The 20,712-nt window shown below is 41.0% G+C and overlaps 1 protein-coding gene across 8 annotated transcripts in view; it reads left to right on the plus strand.

Annotated features, from left to right (window-relative positions):
• LOC134227108 (cadherin-87A) overlaps positions 1 to 20,712 on the plus strand; it is a 1,007,180-nt gene that overhangs the window by 901,557 nt on the left and 84,911 nt on the right. For all 8 annotated transcript variants that reach the window (XM_062708398.1, XM_062708391.1, XM_062708382.1 and 5 more), the window contains one exon: positions 714 to 818. In XM_062708398.1, the coding sequence (XP_062564382.1) occupies positions 714 to 818 (105 nt within the window). The remainder of the gene's footprint in view (positions 1 to 713; positions 819 to 20,712) is intronic.

Here is a 20,712-nt window from a genome sequence, read left to right on the forward strand (position 1 = left end):
GCATGGAACCGGACAGGATTCTGCCTGGAATCCGGAGAGGAATCCTAATGGAATCCGGAGAGGAATCTCAATGGAATCCGGACAAGATTCCTAATGGAATCCGGACAGGATTCCTCCTGGAATCCGGGCAGGATTCCTCCTAGCAAAATTTACAAAATTTACAAAATTTACAAAATTTACAAAATTTACAAAATTTACAAAATTTACAAAATTTACAAAATTTACAAAATTTACAAATCTTACAAAATTTACAAAATTTACAAAATTTACAAAATTTACAAAATTTACAAAATTTACAAAATTTACAAAATTTACAAAATTTACAAAATTTACAAAATTTACAAAATTTATAAAATTTACAAAATTTACAAAATTTACAAAATTTACAAAATTTACGAAATTTACAAAATTTACAAAATTTACAAAATTTACAAAATTTACAAAATTTACATAATTTACAAAATTTACAAAATTTACAAAATTTACAAAATTTACAAAATTTACAAAATTTACAAAATTTACAAAATTTACAAAATTTACAAAATTTACAAAATTTACAAAATTTACAAAATTTACAAAATTTACAAAATTTACAAAATTTACAAAATTTACAAAATTTACAAAATTTACAGATGCTCAACTTGCTATTAATGCCTTTCAAGTGTTCTAGTTTTTCTTATTCTTATTTGTATCCTTATTCTTTTTGTTTCCAGGTGATCCGCATTACTGTCCTGGTAACGGACACAACCGCACCGTCCATCCAGCAGGGCGAAGGACTTCTCATAATCACAATCATCGACGTGAACGAAGAACCTCCGGTAAGTCACTCTAACCTTCCCACCCCTTTACCGTACCACCACCGTCCATGAAACCCTTGGATTGGTTTCTTTTTCATATTTTCCGCCCCGTCAGTCGCAGGCCCGGTCATCCACTTCAAACAAGGGCAATAATAAGACAGGCAATTTTCAACTCTTCCTCCGCTCTCCACCATCGGGCCCCACCACCACTTCAAGGGATTTTGCGATAAACTTTTCTTTGACTGCAATGCGAGTCGTCCCGCTTGAACTGGATCGGATCCGAATGCTCAAGCTTCAATTTTCCGCCGGTTTCTCGCCCGGCTCCGGCTATTCATACCTTCTCTCAGGCGGCGTAGTACCTATACGGTGACGGTGAAACAATACTCGATGATTCTTGGCAGCTCAGGAGACGGACGGAAATCTACGTAGGTAGGAGATGGAACGGCATGAACCGGCAAGAACTAGCAGAAGTCCATCCAAGCATGAAATTCAATATGAATATTAATAATTGTTTGAGCGGATTTGCCACCGGCTCTGAGTACCCGCAACTGATATGGTTTGATGAGGATTAGACCGGTCCGGTTACAAATTGAATTTGGAATCTTGGAAATCGATTACATTACAATCAATCCCTGAAAGTGAAACTCTCATTTTACAACCTCTTTTCGAGAAAAAAAAAACATTTGATTTCAAAATTAAATGAAGTTTCCCGCTAAAATTGCTCATAATGCATTTTGTCTGCACTTGTGAGCCGGTCTGTCCTAGCAACTAACCTTACTTACACGACCATATATCAATATATGAGAGCATGTGATATGATATTGCAAAGACATTCCACCCCCGTGGGCGGATTCCGTCAGTCACCCAGTTGCACCAGCACAGTCCGGTCCGTAACCTTCGGGCAAGATTTTCATTATAATAATTTCTATTTGGCTGCAGCCAAGTGGATCGCTTTGAAACCACTAAATATTATTGAGGATGGTGGTGGCCCTGTTTCTTGATCCTAGCTTTCGGTTATGCAGGGACAGGGTGGTCCAATTTCGGGGGTTCTTCGGCATCCGTTGCACGCCGTCTCTCTCCCTTTCAATGTTCCGCAATCGTTAGGATTACTTGAATTTGGTGTAGACGAAGCAAGATTGTGGTTGCTGTTAGACAGACAGGAGAATGGTTTCGTCTTGCAATCATTTATGCATTCCTCCAGGGAGAGAGCGATTCTGTTTCATTTTCTGTGGTTGATTGTGTGGGTGGATTTGCCCATGTTCGGGTGGACTCGCAGAATGGAGAAAATCAGTGGATGGATTTAATTGGAGTGCAAATAGCCTTCCGGTGGTTGGCTGCTAACACCTTCAGGTTGCTCTCGATTGCGTTGGATTAGAGAATGTTCCATTCCATTCCGAACGATGATGGTTGGTTTGGCTCTCGTTTACTTTGGATGATTGTGGTTTGCGATCAGCTGCTTAACAGACTCTCCGAGTTGAGTTTGATCATTTATAAACCATTTTAATTAGTTTATCAACAATTATCATGCTTAAAAGTTGTTTTATGAGAAATTACCTTTTATTGAGAAAAATATTTCAGAACACAAGGGGTCTCGGATTTTTTTTTAAATTTAAATGATTATATAACATTCTTTAACTTCAGTCAAGTTATTTGTCAATTTTCTCCCTTTTGCTAATCTTCACTTCTGGTTTAAAAACACTAAATTATTAAGTTCATTTGCGTGCATAAACATTTTATAAATGAGGAGAAGAATCTCTACTGCATCACAAATAAGCATCGAAAAGTAATCAGTTATTTTAAAAAAATCATCTCATTTTTTTATTTTGATTGCCCCAAGTTAGTAAAGGGTATATAACAGTGTTTCAATATTTCGATTGCCAACTTTTTTTATTCCATTCTACCTGTTTCTCTGGAAAAAAAATCATCGATATTGGTTAATGTTTGGGCGTTCCCAAACTAATTTTATATTTATTGACAGCATATTATTTGGCAACTACCATACCGGCCACACGAATTTTTTTTTGTAATTAACTCGAACCCAAGTAGGAGGTTAAGGGTTCGAGTCCCTCCAAGACACGTGGATTTTTTTTCACAAATTTAGTATTACTTTGCTATTTTGAAAACATGTGCTGTGCATACTTGAATAACTTTCCAAATATTTATTAAAAGATTTTTATTACTGTATTGTTTTGTGTAGCTAGCTTATTGTTCATTTCACCAAAACCAAAACCCTAATCGACTAAACGCGAAAAAAACCGACTTTGTTCGGTTGATCTCCATCGATTTTATCGGCACGTTTAATTGGAAGCCGGAACAAAATTAAGCTCGCACACCATGTTTCGACAAAACGGTATAGGGGAATCAATTGAAATTAATTATAATTATAATTGGTTTCATAATGTTCTATTGAATATAATGTTAATCCACCCAAGAATAATTCTAGTGCAAATAGTTTTTCAAAAAAGCAATAAATATCCCGGGAATCATCATAATTGACGACCGTCAAAGGGGAGTGATAATGGGTCATACAGAGGGTGGTCTGTAGGTCGAATAACTAACAAAACCAACAAAATCATTCATATCCACAGCTTAGGGGCAACTGGATACACATGATCCCCACTTTTTGTTTCAGATATTTCTCGAGGTAACATGCATAAGTTTATATGGTTTTGAGTTGGCTTGATAAAGAATTATATTAGTTATTCAAAAGCATCATTGGAAGCGATTTTTTTTTTCATTTAATATGTAGAGATTTCGGCTATCTCAGTCTGATTAAACCATTGAACCATTAGCGTTTTACTCTGGTCGACCTTTCGACCATTGGATGTGGCCTTTTTCAAGGGAAAAGCTATATTTTCGAGAAAAATTTCAGTTACAATGTTTCACAGTTCATGCTACTTAATCTAATTTTACTTGGTGAATTGTTTTGTCCTAATTTACATGTCGTTCTAGGTGTCGTATAGTCTTTTTGCATGTAAGTTATCAAAATATTTATTTTTTCTGAACAATTTGGCATTTTCAAAACATGCATGGGGCCCTCCTTAGCCGTGCGGGCCCTCCAAAGCAAGACCATGCTGAGGGTGGCTGGGTTCGATTCCCGGTGCCGGTCTAGGCAATTTTCGGATTGGAAATTGTCTCGACTTCCCTGGGCATAAAAGTATCATCGTGTTAGCCTCATGATATACGAATGCAAAAATGGTAACTTGGCTTAGAAACCTCACAGTCAATAACTGTGGAAGTGCTTAATGAACACTAAGCTGTAAGGCGGCTCTGTCCCAGTGTGGGGATGTAATGCCAATAAGAAGAAGAAGAAAACCTGCGGTAGACTCGATCCCCATATCAGGTAGAATTGAGCTGTTGTTCAAGTCTAATGAAAATCCCAATTGATTTATTCCCAAACACTAACAATTCTTTAAAGTTTAAGCTTTGAAAACACATAAATAAAGATTTAAATGATTTAGTTTATCCTGAAAGCAGCTGTGTAAATTTTTTTTTGTTTTGAGTAAGGCATGTATTTTGGTTCTCGAATTGGCGGATTAAAGGTTTGGCGGATTGAAGGAGGAATTCTGTCTGGATTAAAGGAGGAATCCTGCCCGGATTCCAGAAAGAACCTGTCCGGATTCCAGGAAGAATCCTGTCCGGATTCCAGGAAGAATCCTGTCCGGATTCCTGGAAGAATCCTGTCCGGATTCCAGGAAGAATCCTGTCCGGATTCCAGGAGGAATCCTGCCCGGATTCCAGGAGGAATCCTGCCCGGATTCCAGGAGGAATCCTGCCCGGATTCCAGGAGGAATCCTGTCCGGATTCCAGGAGGAATCCTATCCGGATTCCAGGAGGAATCCTGTCCGGATTCCAGGAGGAATCCTGTCCGGATTCCAGGAGGAATCCTGTCCGGATTCCAGGAGGAATCCTGTCCGGGTTCCAGGAGGAATCCTGTCCGGATACCAGGAGGAATCCTGTCCGGATTCCAGGAGGAATCCTGTCCGGACTCCAGGAGGCATCCTGTCCGGATTCCAGGAGGCATCCTGTCCGGATTCCAGGAGGCATCCTGTCCGGATTCCAGGAGGAATCCTGTCCGGATTTCAGGAGGAATCCTGTCCGTATTCCAGGAGGAATCCTGTCCGGATTCCAGGAGGAATCCTGTCCGGATTCCAGGAGGAATCCTGTCCGGATTCCAGGAGGAATCCTGTCCGGATTCCAGGAGGAATCCTGTCCGGATTCCAGGAGGAATCCTGTCCGGATTCCAGGAGGAATCCTGTCCGGATTCCAGGAGGAATCCTGTCCGGATTCCAGGAGGAATCCTGTCCGGATTCCAGGAGGAATCCTGTCCGGATTCCAGGAGGAATCCTGTCCGGATTCCAGGAGGAATCCTGTCCGGATTCCAGGAGGAATCCTGTCCGGATTCCAGGAGGAATCCTGTCCGGATTCCAGGAGGAATCCTGTCCGGATTCCAGGAGGAATCCTGTCCGGATTCCAGGAGGAATCCTGTCCGGATTCCAGGAGGAATCCTGTCCGGATTCCAGGAGGAATCCTGTCCGGATTCCAGGAGGAATCCTGTCCGGATTCCAGGAGGAATCCTGTCCGGATTCCAGGAGGAATCCTGTCCGGATTCCAAGAGGAATCCTGTCCGGATTCCAGGAGAAATCCTGTCCGGATTCCAGGAGAAATCCTGTCCGGATTTCAGGAGAAATCCTGTCCGGATTCCAGGAGAAATCCTGTCCGGATTCCAGGAGAAATCCTGTCCGGATTCCAGGAGAAATCCTGTCCGGATTCCAGGAGGAACCCTGTCGGGATTCCAGGAGGAATCCTGTCCGGATTCCAGGAGAAATCCTGTCCGGATTCCAGGAGGAATCCTGTCCGGATTCCAGGTGGAATCCTGTCCGGATTCCAGGAGAAATCCTGTCCGGATTCCAGGAGGAATCCTGTCCGGATTCCAGGAGGAATCCTGTCCCGATTCCAGGAGGAATCCTGTCCGGATTCCAGGAGGAATCCTGTCCGGATTCCAGGAGGAATCCTGTCCGGATTCCAGGAGGAATCCTGTCCGGATTCCAGGAGGAATCCTGTCCGGATTCCAGGAGGAATCTTGTCCGGATTCCAGGAGGAATCCTGTCCGGATTCCAGGAGGAATCCTGTCCGGATTCCAGGAGGAATCCTGTCCGGATTCCAGGAGGAATCCTGTCCGGATTCCAGGAGGAATCCTGTCCGGATTCCAGGAGGAATCCTGTCCGGATTCCAGGAGGAATCCTGTCCGGATTCCAGGAGGAATCCTGTCCGGATTCCAGGAGGAATCCTGTCCGGATTCCAGGAGGAATCCTGTCCGGATTCCAGGAGGAATCCTGTCCGATTCCAGGAGGAATCCTGTCCGGATTCCAGGAGGAATCCTGTCCGGATTCCAGGAGGAATCCTGTCCGGATTCCAGGAGGAATCCTGTCCGGATTCCAGGAGGAATCCTGTCCGGATTCCAGGAGGAATCCTGTCCGGATTCCAGGAGGAATCCTGTCCGGATTCCAGGAGGAATCCTGTCCGGATTCCAGGAGGAATCCTGTCCGGATTCCAGGAGGAATCCTGTCCGGATTCCAGGAGGAATCCTGTCCGGATTCAAGGAGGAATCCTGTCCGGATTCCAGGAGGAATCCTGTCCGGATTCCAGGAGGAATCCTGTCCGGATTCCAGGAGGAATCCTGTCCGGATTCCAGGAGGAATCCTGTCCGGATTCCAGGAGGAATCCTGTCCGGATTCCAGGAGGAATCCTGTCCGGATTCCAGGAGGAATCCTGTCCGGATTCCAGGAGGAATCCTGTCCGGATTCCAGGAGGAATCCTGTCCGGATTCCAGGAGGAATCCTGTCCGGATTCCAGGAGGAATCCTGTCCGGATTCCAGGAGGAATCCTGTCCGGATTCCAGGAGGAATCCTGTCCGGATTCCAGGAGGAATCCTGTCCGGATTCCAGGAGGAATCCAGGAGGAATCCTGTCCGGATTCCAGGAGGAATCCTGTCCGGATTCCAGGAGGAATCCTGTCCGGATTCCAGGAGGAATCCTGTCCGAATTCCAGGAGGAATCCTGTCCGGATTCCAGGAGGAATCCTGTCCGGATTCCAGGAGGAATCCTGTCCGGATTCCAGGAGGAATCCTGTCCGGATTCCAGGAGGAATCCTGTCCGGATTCCAGGAGGAATCCTGTCCGGATTCCAGGAGGAATCCTGTCCGGATTCCAGGAGGAATCCTGTCCGGATTCCAGGAGGAATCCTGTCCGGATTCCAGGAGGAATCCTGTCCGGATTCCAGGAGGAATCCTGTCCGGATTCCAGGAGGAATCCTGCCCGGATTCCAGGAGGAATCCTGTCCGGATTCCAGGAGGAATCCTGTCCGGATTCCAGGAGGAATCCTGTCCGGATTCCAGGAGGAATCCTGTCCGGATTCCAGGAGGAATCCTGTCCGGATTCCAGGAGGAATCCTGTCCGGATTCCAGGAGGAATCCTGTCCGGATTCCAGGAGGAATCCTGTCCGGATTCCAGGAGGAATCCTGTCCGGATTCCAGGAGGAATCCTGTCCGGATTCCAGGAGGAATCCTGTCCGGATTCCAGGAGGAATCCTGTCCGGATTCCAGGAGGAATCCTGTCCGGATTCCAGGAGGAATCCTGTCCGGATTCCAGGAGGAATCCTGTCCGGATTCCAGGAGGAATCCTGTCCGGATTCCAGGAGGAATCCTGTCCGGATTCCAGGAGGAATCCTGTCCGGATTCCAGGAGGAATCCTGTCCGGATTCCAGGAGGAATCCTGTCCGGATTCCAGGAGGAATCCTGTCCGGATTCCGGGAGGAATCCTGTCCGGATTCCAGGAGGAATCCTGTCCGGATTCCAGGAGGAATCCTGTCCGGATTCCAGGAGGAATCCTGTCCGGATTCCAGGAGGAATCCTGTCCGGATTCCAGGAGGAATCCTGTCCGGATTCCAGGAGGAATCCTGTCCGGATTCCAGGAGGAATCCTGTCCGGATTCCAGGAGGAATCCTGTCCCGATTCCAGGAGGAATCCTGTCCGGATTCCAGGAGGAATCCTGTCCGGATTCCAGGAGGAATCCTGTCCGGATTCCAGGAGGAATCCTGTCCGGATTCCAGGAGGAATCCTGTCCGGATTCCAGGAGGAATCCTGTCCGGATTCCAGGAGGAATCCTGTCCGGATTCCAGGAGGAATCCTGTCCGGATTCCAGGAGGAATCCTGTCCGGATTCCAGGAGGAATCCTGTCCGGATTCCAGGAGGAATCCTGTTTGGATTCCAGGAGGAATCCTGTTTGGATTCCAGGAGGAATCCTGTCCGGATTCCAGGAGGATTCCTGTCCGGATTCCAGGAGAAATTCTGTTCGGATTCCAGGAGGAATCCTGTCCGGATTACAGGGAATTCCTGTCCGGATTCCAGGAGGAATCCTGTCCGGATTCCAGGAGGCATCCTGTCTGGATTCCAGGAGGAATCCTGTCCGGATTCCAGGAGGAATCCTGTCCGGATTCCAGGAGGAATCCTGTCCGGATTCCAGGAGGAATCCTGTCCGGATTCCAGGAGGAATCCTGTCCGGATTCCAGGAGGAATCCTGTCCGGATTCCATTAGGAATACTGTCCAAATTCCAGGCGGAATCTTGTCCGGGCTTCAGGCAGAATCCTGTCCGTATTCCGGAATACAGGCGGAATCCCGTCCGGATTCCAGGCGGAATCCTGTCCAGATTCCAGGCGGAATCCTGTCCGGATTCCAGGAGGAATCCTGTCCAGATTCCATTAGTAATCTTGTCCGGATTCCTTTAGAAATCCTGTCCGGATTCCATTGGGAATCCTGTTTCCGGATTCCAGGCGGAATCCTGTCCGGATTCCAGGAGGAATCCTGTCCGGATTCCAGGAGGAATCCTGTCCGGATTCCAGGAGGAATCCTGTCCGGATTCCAGGAGGAATCCTGTCCGGATTCCATTAGGAATCCTGTCCGGATTCCATTAGGAATCCTGTCCGGATTCCATTAGGAATCCTGTCCGGATTCCATTAGGAATCCTGTCCGGATTCCATTAGGAATCCTGTCCGGATTCCATTAGGAATCCTGTCCGGATTCCATTAGGAATCCTGTCCGGATTTCATTAGGAATCCTGTCCGGATTCCATTAGGAATCCTGTCCGGATTCCATTAGGAATCCTGTCCGGATTCCATTAGGAATCCTGTCCGGATTCCATTAGGAATACTGTCCAAATTCCAGGCGGAATCTTGTCCGGGCTTCAGGCAGAATCCTGTCCGTATTCCGGAATACAGGCGGAATCCCGTCCGGATTCCAGGCGGAATCCTGTCCAGATTCCAGGCGGAATCCTGTCCGGATTCCAGGAGGAATCCTGTCCAGATTCCATTAGTAATCTTGTCCGGATTCCTTTAGAAATCCTGTCCGGATTCCATTGGGAATCCTGTTTCCGGATTCCAGGCGGAATCCTGTCCGGATTCCAGGAGGAATCCTGTCCGGATTCCAGGAGGAATCCTGTCCGGATTCCAGGAGGAATCCTGTCCGGATTCCAGGAGGAATCCTGTCCGGATTCCATTAGGAATCCTGTCCGGATTCCATTAGGAATCCTGTCCGGATTCCATTAGGAATCCTGTCCGGATTCCATTAGGAATCCTGTCCGGATTCCATTAGGAATCCTGTCCGGATTCCATTAGGAATCCTGTCCGGATTCCATTAGGAATCCTGTCCGGATTCCATTAGGAATCCTGTCCGGATTCCATTAGGAATCCTGTCCGGATTCCATTAGGAATCCTGTCCGGATTCCATTAGGAATCCTGTCCGGATTCCATTAGGAATCCTGTCCGGATTCCATTAGGAATCCTGTCCAGATTCCATTAGGAATCCTGTTTGGATTCCATTAGGAATTCTATCCGGATTCCATTTGGAATCCTATCCGGATTCCATTTGGAATCCTATCCGGATTCCATTTGGAATCCTATCCGTATTCCATTTGGAATCCTATCTGGATCGCAGGAGGAATCTTGTCCGAATTCCAGGCGGAATCCTGTCCGGATTCCAGGCGGAATCCTGTCCGGATTTCAGGTGGAATACTGTCTAAATTCCAAGCGGAATCTTGTCCGGGCCCCAGGCGGAATCCTGTCCGGATTCCAGGCCGAATCCTGTCCGGATTCCAGGCGGAATCTTGTCCGGAATACAGGCGGAATCCTGTCCTATCCGGATTTCATTAGGAATCCTGTCCGGATTCCAGGAGGAATCCTGTCCGGATTCCAGGAGGAATCCAGGAAGAAAACCACACAAATAAATTGTGTAAATCCCATTTTATCTTTTTGTAAAATAATTTTCACTAAGTTGAATTTTGTTACAGTTTTGTTTGTACATTGCAATGAATTTCCTATTCTTTTCCCACCTTGCACTAAAACACCGTTAAATCTTCAATGCGAATAGTTCCGACACACGAAATTTAATGTCGCTTAATTCCTTTCACAACCACGGGAGGCGAATCTTTGATCATACCATGCTCGTTAATGGAATCTAATCAGCAGCCAGTTTGCCGTAAGCTACCTGAGTGAATAAATTTTCTCACTGCCAACACCCAACATGCCAACATTATCCATTAGCAAACGACAGCGGCTGCTGATTCAGTAATGTGCACGTTATCGGAATGAAAGTGGCTCCCAGCTGCAAAATTGTTGACATGAATAAATTAATCAGATCCTGCCAGTAAACTTACAGAATGTAACTGTGAAGAGTGAACAGATTGTGGCTAATTGAGTTGTTGCGAAGCGTTTCTTATCAATAACTTCAAATTTTCAAAAAAAAAAAAAAAATACTCATGTGGAGAACGGTTTCTTCTAGAAATCTGAGTGAATGAAAGTTGAAGTGTATCCAGCTAGATCTGAGCAGGACAACAGTTGTCTATTCGGTCTATCCGTATCGTCATGGTTCCACCTCAACTTCTTCATTACTTCTAATTATTTCCAGCATTTTAAACTATGATAAATTTCAAATATTTGATACATCACCCTGTAAAGCCATTATACCCGGAACTTCGATGGCTGATTAAAATCAGGCCACACTTTTAGTAAGTCACTGAGCTCCACTCGTCGCGCTGTGGAGCACTTGGCTGTATGCATTCGATGGGGCTTCCTCCGATGGTGCGATAAATCTTTCCTCAAACAAATTGCTCCTTCCCTACATCAAACGGAGGTGGTAGGCGGTTGGCTGAATGTCTCAGCCGTCTCTCGTAAATCCTGCCTGTGTCTGCGCGCATTCGATGGGAAATTGGGAGCTATTTTCGGCAGCTAGTTGGTATTCCTCCCTTGGAAACAAGAGCCTCCTTCCAGCGGGAGGGCCATTAACGAGGGTGTAAGATATTTTACGCTGCCGCTTGCTTACTGGCTTTTAGCATACAATTTGCATAAATGATAAGGCAATTATCAATGTTTAACAACAAATTTTCCCTGCAGCAGAAGACAATCTTCGACGGTTTTCGGAAACTGCAATGGAGGGGTGGTGGGAGAGGCCGTAATTTTATTAAATCCTTCGTTTATTCCTTATTGAGAATCAACCGGAACGAGCGTCTTCCTTTGCTGTTGTTGTGTCTATCTGAATCATTATCATCATCTTCAGTCGTAAAATTAGATGGAATCTCCTCTCGAGAAACGATTCAGATCAGAAACGAGGTATGTATATCCGCTCTACCACGCCTCAGTTATCATCGAAATAAATCCAAACCCTTAGGAAAGGATGCCGAGAATAATGTTTCCACTGCCAGCTGCCAGGGCCTACCCCATTGAGATAGATCACCGACCATTAGATACAGATGATGATCCCCTTTACGGTTGGTGCGGAATTCTCGATGGCTTGCAGGAGAGTAACATTTTGTTTTTATTTGGCATCGTTTTTTTTTCTAAGACCAGGCATCCGTTTACGATAGATGTGACCATTGTCCAGGGTAAATTGGGTTCGGAAAAGATACTGACCGTATCGAGGTCAGTATAGGAAAAGACGGAGTTCGGTAAATCTGCGTGGTTTGTTTGGTTCGTTCGGTAATCTGTCAAAGAAACAGAATGGGAAAATAATGGGGAGGTAAAGCAAGGGTTGCCTTCTCGAAACTCTTGAAGAATTATTAGAAGAAAGTACCACGGACGTAGCAAGCATTACATGCCGAGAACTTTTGATCTTCATCCTTTTAGATTATCAGTCTTCATACTTCAGACTCTAACGATAAATTGTAACTGTAACAATTATAAGTTTTTCGTTCTAGTGTCGTAACTGTTTCAAAAAATTACTATCCTATTTTGGATTGCAATGTTTGCAAACCGTCAATTAGTGGAACTTTCCACGAATATAATCAACCAGTCTGTTCAACACAATCTACTGACCTAGCAGAACTCCATCGCAAGAATTGCTCCACATCGTTCAACTTTCCAAATCAAACATTTTCCATGCGGTTCTTCCGAGAAGCCCCATGTTTTCGCAAAACTATTCCTCGCCGCTATTCGACAAAGTGCCACAAACTATTCAATTTATGCGAAAACCCGCCGGACAGCTGCAATTCCTGAGCCAACTCTGTATGCGATGCCGACAGCAGCAGTGACTTCCCCATGAGACACAACCTGTCATCGGTGTCATTTCTCCAACCTAAAACACCCGCAGGGGCACGGGAATCCAGACAAGTCAACTTGTCGTCTCATAGTCGCCGTCCTCTCTGGTAAATCCAAGTCAATAAACGGCTTGTCACCGGCGAGTGCCCCGCACGGTGACGTCGTCCTACGGTCGTATCTTCTTGATGTGCAATACGGCGAAACTGCTGTTTGCGAGAGCAGCCAGCAGCCGGCAGTTAGTGCAATGACAACAAACTAATTAAAATGAGCTTTTCATGCTTTAATATATTCAATTTGGCCAGCGTGGCTCGAGCATCGAATCGGATCGGTACGGTGGTGCTCGGTCGGAACGGAAGTTTACGCCGAGGAGCAGTTGATGTTTGTGCTTGTGGAACCTGCCCGACGATGGGTACCAACATCAACACAATGATGGCTTGTACATTGAAATGACGACGATGCGATGGCGCAAAGCGGGATGATTTTGTGAACCAGCTAGCCAAAACAAATTATAGTGGATTTCAAATCAAAACTGCTGGAGAAGGAAGGTCCAATGAAAGTCCGAAAAGAAGTAGAAAGATATTCAGAAGACACTTTTCTGCACAAAATTCATTTGATTCACCACAAAGTAATCTTAATTTGCTCTAAAACAATAAGAATTACCACAGAAAAGTCAATCTAATTGAATTTCCGTATAGATTTTTTTCGAATTTTAACGGAAAGTTGAATTTAACTTTAACGTAAAATTAATCTGCGGGTAATTCACTTGCATTTTCAACGGAAAATTGATTCACTGGAAGTTCATAAAAATCGTCACTGTAAAATCTTTCAAATCTTTCCAAATCCATTTAAGATTCCTCGGGAAATTCATTCGAATATTCACGGGAAATTTCATTTTTTTTGGGTTATTCAATTTGAATTTCTACGATTTTCGGTTCGGAGAGCTTATTAATATAATTCAGTGAAATTTGAAAAAGGAGAAGAAATACGGAAGAAGTATGAAGGAAGGAGGAAGCATAAAGATGGAAAGAGGATGGAGAACTTAAAAAAGGATTGTACGACAAGTCCCCGAAAACCAATTCCCCGAATGCAATTTTCCCGAATGCAATTTCCCCGAATGTAACAAATCCCCGAAAATAAAGTATATTTTGCAAACACATAATTGTTATCGGATATAAGCGCCCGAACAGAGCAACGTCCAAAGATTTGTTCCAGAGTGACTTTTTGGAGATACCGAACTAATCAAATATTCCGATAGTATTGTACTGCCCATAAATGCATAAGAGTCCCACGTGATTTTCCATCAAAATCGAGAAAAATTCAAAAAACGACTATAAATCGCTAAAAATGTTCCGCAAATTAAAAAAAAAATCTTGCACGACCTGTCCCATGTTCAAAATAAATGCATAACAGTCTCACAGAAGAATATGATGATATTTCCTTATTTCGGTCACACAGAATAAGACAACGTCAAGGCAAATCATTAACGAAGAACAACGTATATTTTTCCAAGTTTATTTGATTCATTTACTTAAAAGATTTTTGAAGAAAATCAATAATTATTCATTTGTCCTCATCGGTATCAGACGTCTCCTTCTCTGCCAGAGTTTTCCAATACTCTTTTTTGTCCTCTTCAATTACTGGGAGAATTACCTTTAATAATGCTGTTTTACGCTTTAACTCGATCCCTCGCGGAAGCTGTTTAAAATGTAAATCTTGAAACAGATCGAAACCTGTAGACGACACCACTTTAAGTTGTTTCTTAGTGAATAGCATAACACTGTCCAACACAGCACCCATGTTCAACGAATCGCCGCACTTCAAAGCGTAGCTTCCTTTCTGGATTACAACATGCTTCATTTTGTCCATATAAGGCCGAGGATGGATATTCCTGAGAGCGTACTGAGATATCTGCAGCCGTGTTTCAAAAAAATCCTGATGATGCATTTGGAACACTGTTACATTTTTCTCTGCACATTCCAACACATCCTTGAAATCGTCGATCGTTACCGGTGCTTTAGTTTTAATTTTCTTCTCGACAGCTGCGTGATCCTAGCTATCAGCAGCCATGAAGGTGTGTCCCGTCTCAAAATATTTTAAAGTAATTTCCTGCACTTCAACTTCTTTACAATTTACCAGAAGAATCAAATGCAAAAACAAGTTCCAGTTTTTGTTTTGTGCCGCGCAGTTATCCATCCAGAAAGTGATCTTCTTCATTTTACTATAATTCAAAATTACCTTTTGGAACGTGCTGGTAATGTCATTTGCAGAACGACCCGCGGTAGATTCGTCCCACGTACAAGCCACAACCGGAAACGACGCCAGGAGCCGTTGTGAGAATAGATGCTTTTCAGACCTTCGATTCTTGATAGCTGTATGACCAAAACAAAGTTTTTAAGTTTAAGATGTGACCAAATTTAAATTAAGAATCATGCAATTAACCTTTTGGAGATCTACAGCCAAAACCAAATCATCGGTGTCATCGCCAAATCCCGCAAAATCATCTTCCGAGCGTGCAAAGTCGTAATGCACCGTGCTGTCCTCGTCCATCTCATTAGCTTCCTCGTCAGAACTATCACCGCTATCACCATAAATTTTGAGATATTCAAGGACCGACATTTTCAACATTAAACACGAGCACAGAAACTGACAGAATAATTATGCCACGTGCAAGAACACCCGAAGCATCATAGTAAGCGCTGATACTGTAATGCATTTATTCACGTATAATTAGGTGACTAATAAACGCATGTCAGTTTCACTCATATATTTTGGCATTTTAAATAATAATTTTGAAAATGAAAATTAAGTCAAAATGGAGCACTATATGATACAGTGTGTAGTGTGGTTAGGATGCAAAATCCCAAAACTAGAACTTTAATTAGAGACAAACAGGGGAACGACACCCAATTTTTTCACTATGGATTTTGACAGGTTCGCCTGTTCGTGCTTTTTTGGGTGATAAATTCATCCCCCAGTGTCAAATCACCCCAATACTGATTTATTTTGCAATAGTATGTGCGCGAATTTTGAATGTTTACGTTTTTACAGAAGAATATGATGCAAAACGCCCATTTCACTCAATAATGCAACATGATACAATCATGAGAAAATAGAGAAAAAATGAACGAACTAAAAATTAAAACTATTTTAGACTCGATTCCATGCCTTAAACTTAAGAATGTTCAACTTATTTGCTCAATTCTTTAGGGGGCCATGCAGAAACCACGTGGTCATATTTTTGGAGATTTTCAACCCCCCCTCCCCCCATGTGGCTTATCGTGGTCATTTGGCTGACCCCCCCTCCCCCCCCCTATGACCACGTGGTTTTTTTTCAAGTACAAAAATTAAAAAAAAAACTTAGGTAACTAAAACATGGTTAAACCGATCAATTTTGAAGATGGACAATTTCAACTGATTCAAAATCAAACTAAACCCAGCATGGAAATTATAAATTTTCAAGAATTCAAACATTTTGATGATGTTATCATGTACCTCGTACACCTTCGATGAATCAGGATGATACAAAAAAATGTGGACTCGCGAATATGTTATAAAAAATTCGAGAAAAAATTGTAATGGTTTAGAAATTTTCCAAAATATCCCTACATTTTAATTTTTTTTAAATTTTTTTATTAGTGATTTTTTTAAATAGTTATAAAGTTCATCACTGAATAATCCCAATAGATTCCTAAGAGTATTTGGGACCTTCCGTAGTTCTGGAGGTACTGGAAATTCTTAAGATATATTAACCTGAGCGAAGCATCTGAGCTGAACTCTTACAACAAAAAGTTTATCAGAGAATCACAAAGTTAACATGTAATCTTAGAGATGCAAATAAAACTTCCTACTGTTGTTTCTTTTGAGTAGCATTCCTGTAGAAATTCCAGTTTTGCTTTCAGAATCATCAAATTAGTTTACATTCCAATATTAACAGGTTTTTCTAAGAGCATACATGTTTTATTCAAAATCTCAAAATTCTCTTCATTATGCCAAGATTCTATGATTCTAATCAGAACCGTTTCATAATATCCTTTAATTCCTTTCCCTGAATTATACAGTTTTGGCTTAAAATGCAAGTTTTCATTTTAAATCTACAGTTCTTAATATCTTTGGGTTCCTTTTGGTATTCTAGAATTATAGAATATTTTGGTAATTAACCCAAAAGGATTTAACGTACATATTTAGGGTTTTCCACTCGATCTTGCCAAAACTAGTATAGAAAGAATCAAAAACTCGTATTTTTTCGGATGTCATAGGCCAAGCTGCTCTGAAGTACATATCCTCGAAAGTATAAAAAATTTTGTCAAGAAACAAAATGTACTAAGCTGAGAATATATCTACAAGTCCTGAACGATGTATCCGTGTATCGCTAAGCATCCAAGCAGGTCCATTGAGCCTATGCGATTTCATTTATTACTTTCACAAGGTACAATAGACCTTCCATGAGTCGATGTTCTAAGATGCAATATCGACTGAAATAAAAACCCAGCCTAAAAAAAATTAAAGAAATTATGGTATAAGCAATAAAAAATATTATATTTTCTACAAATAATGCAAAATTTCCATAAATAATTAAGAATTTTCCACAAAACAAAAATAAATTAACACTTCTAAAACCAAAAATTGTAAATATAAAAGAAGAATTTTTCATAAAGAAATCAAAATTTTCAACGAAAAAAATTAAAAAAACATTCCATAAATAAATCAATATTAGAAATAAATAATTACAAAATTTTCTGCAAAATAAATTTTTTGTAATTGTTTATTGCTAATATTGATTTATTCATGAAAATTTTGTATTTTTCGTTTGATTTCATATTCCATAATTGCAATTTTTGCTTTTACAAGTGCTAATTTATTATTGTTTTGTGGAAAATTTTCAACTGTTTATGGAAATTTTGCATTATTTGTTGTAATTCTATATTTATTTAATACTCATACCCTGATTTCTTTATTGGCAATATCCTATTTTATTATGGAAAATTTCTATTTTTTCTCTATTAAATATATTTTCAATCCAGAGCTGGCTCATCTCTCAAAATTTCTAATTCTTCATTGAAATTTTATTTTGATATCGACTCGTGGAAGCTAACGATGCCATACTGGAAATATTTTCTCGGTCACTCAGATGGTTCTTTCGAATAATGTTCCAAGGAGCTTCTATTCCACATCTCGAATATGCTTCAGTCAATGGTCCTATCATAAGGGACTCATAGAGGAATGAATGTATTATAGACCAATCATTATTTTGGAGTTTGGATCATTTGATTGATCCAATTAACCAACTTATGAATAATGTATGATATAATATCCCAGTAGGTCCATTGGGTTGATATGACTTCAATTATTATTTATACAAGCTGCTACAGACTTTTTAGGTTATACAAAACGTCCTGGAAGTCGTAATGTTTGAACTACTTAATCATTCAAGTCCGTGAACCCAGTGCTTCTAAGGCCCCACAAAAAAAAAGTTTGCGAACAAACCTCATAGTCATTGTGCAACTTGATGTTGACTCAAGATAATTTTGGGTACCTTGTCTCTTGGATCTCATGTTAATGGAAATTAGGATCATATGGTTATTTCATCGGATTGGGTACATACCGATGATGAAGACATTACAAATGTCATGATTGATCACCCGAGACGTCATGGGCTGAACTTGAGAGCATTTTGGAGTACCTTGAGCATCTCGTATTCCTGAATATTAATCACTGGCTTAACGTTCAGGATGACCCATCTTATCTGAGTGTTCAGAATGATTCAAACATTTCAACTTCATTTGCATGCTCTTAGAATCGAAATCTTCCCAAGGTTTCGGATAACTGAATTTTTAGGGTCAGTCAAATTTGAGCTCCCATATTTTTTTCTGTAAAACCAATATCTAGATGAACAATTGTACTGAAGAAAATGGCGGCCTAGCTCTCTTTTGTGATTTTGTAGACAATCTAAAACGCTGGGCATATATGACCCATCCATCCTGAAAGGGTTGAGATTTGTCTTGGAATTCAATTTCAATCGTTATTATAACACTATTTTTTGTTTTAGGAACTGGAGTTTTTTTCTGGAACACTGCCACTTTTTCTCATACCGTTGGAATTTCCTTAGTTCTAAGACCCTTTTATGAATTTAAGAAGCATTCCATTTAGAATTTCATGTTGTTTTTTTAAAAGCCAGCTTCTCTATGTCATATCCTTTTTTTATCCTCATACTCACTACTTTTTTTATCCTCATACTCACTACTAGAATTTTGTGAATTTAGAACATTTAGGTGCATTATTAAATTATTCGATCAATTATCCTAATTGTTCAATATCACAAAAACTAGGCTTCTTAAGCCTAAATTATTGCCTACATTTATTGCTTGAATTAATTTTAAATTCCAAGATCTTCTAAATTTTCAAGAATAATTATTCTGGAGTTGCAAGGGAAATCCTTCGGAATATTGACAAGGCATTTTTTCCCGAAATTCTGTGAAAGAGTTCCGAAAAATGGTTGGTAGAAATTTTGAAGAACTAGAAGAATCCGTAGAAGGATCCGAAATGCATATTTACGATGAAAATTGAATTAAACATCATATTTCGAAGAATTTTCAGTATAAATTAGAAAAAAAAATCCAGCTTATTTTTTTTACAGAATCTCTAAAGATTTTTTTCAAAATCCTGAGAAACTTTAATGCATCTTCAAAGGAAATTCTTTTAAATTTCCAACTTTTTTTTCGTTTTTTTAAAGAAATTCTTAGGTATTTCCAGCCTCTTGTTTTTAAATTTCCAAAAGAAATTATTCGGAATATGCCAAAATGTTTCGGATGGAAATTCCTAAGATTTTCCAGTAGAAAATCGAAAAAAGTTCATCTGAAACACCAATAATGAATTTCCCGAGGAAATTCCGATGTGTTTACAAGTGAAAATAACGTGAAAATTGTACTTTTGAACGAATTCCTTAAAAAATTAAATCAAAATTTTAAAGATTTTCTGATGTGAAAATTCCTTAAAATTTCTAAATCATTTCCTGTGCATCTTTGCATGGTAAAGATTTAAAGCAATGTTTAGCAGAACCTACAAAGAAATCAAAATGACTTCCCGAAGAACAATGAATTCCCGATGAAATTTTGGAAGAATTCATGGTACAAATTAAAAAAAAAACAAGAACCTCGAGAATTCTAAAGATTTATTTTTTTGAAAATCCAGAGATAGAAAAATATATAAAGCTCTTTTAGTGGAATGTATTCAACCGTCTAAGACGAATTAAGTACTCTCCATTTAATTCCACCAATTAATACTCGATATCTTTGCAGATACGTATTTCGACCACAACTGTGTGGTCGTCTTCAGTGTCTCGTACTCCGTCTCGTTAGACGTTAGACGGTTGAAATCCAGAGAATTTTTTGAAGATAATTCATAGACTTTTCCGTGGAAATTCTAAATAATGCCTCGAATAAAAAAATACTAGGAAAATTTTAAAAAATGTGATAGAATTCACAAAGAGCGGAAAAAAGTATTCCGAAAAATTTTCATTTCAAAATTCCAAATTAGAAAAAAAAATACAAAAACAAAAAATCAACGGAGATATCAAAGTGTTTCATGTGGCATTGGCTGTTTAACATCTTTCGGAAATTCAGAAGACTTTTTATTGAAAAAATTTAGAAGTCTTCTTCTTCTTCTATGGCTCCATATTCCAACTGGAAGTTGGTCTGCTTTTCAACTTAGTATATTCTATTCACATTTCCTTAGTTATTAATTGAAATCTTTTATATGCCAGCCATTTGAAGTTTTTTTCTTGGATTATTGTAAAACCATGAATATTTTTCAAATTTGTAGCTGCAGTCCGCTGATGCAAAAGTGTCGGCGGCGTGATGCCAAAAACCATCTGCGGCGGTGGCGTGGCGCGGCGGATTTTTTTTAAATATTTTCCCATTTTTCCTTTCCAAATTTTTGTTGTGGAAATTGATACTGAATCGCAACCTGTTTTTTCGTTTATTTTTTTTATGGAAAAGGGATCTAAGGCTAAGACGCTCAAATAGCGCAGATATGCATTGGCGTTACGACGCTGCGCTACCGGTTTTTCTCGATGCACACCTGCGTCTGTTTAACGCTACTTGGGCATCGGCCCTAAGATGCGCTTTGCGTTTAATGATTTAAATTTTAATGATTTGTATTTTTAAGTTGAAGTTGAAAAGACGCTACTTAAGCATCGGCCCTAACATGCGCTTTGCGTTTAATGATTAAATCATTAAATTTTAAAGATTTGTATTTTTTACACCGCTATTGTTATTCGCCAAAAGTTTTTCGAGTAAAAAAAACCACGTGGTTCGAGAGCAACACCCCCCCTCCC

Source organism: Armigeres subalbatus, chromosome 1 (assembly GCF_024139115.2).
Source record: "Armigeres subalbatus isolate Guangzhou_Male chromosome 1, GZ_Asu_2, whole genome shotgun sequence".
Lineage (NCBI taxonomy): Eukaryota > Metazoa > Arthropoda > Insecta > Diptera > Culicidae > Armigeres > Armigeres subalbatus.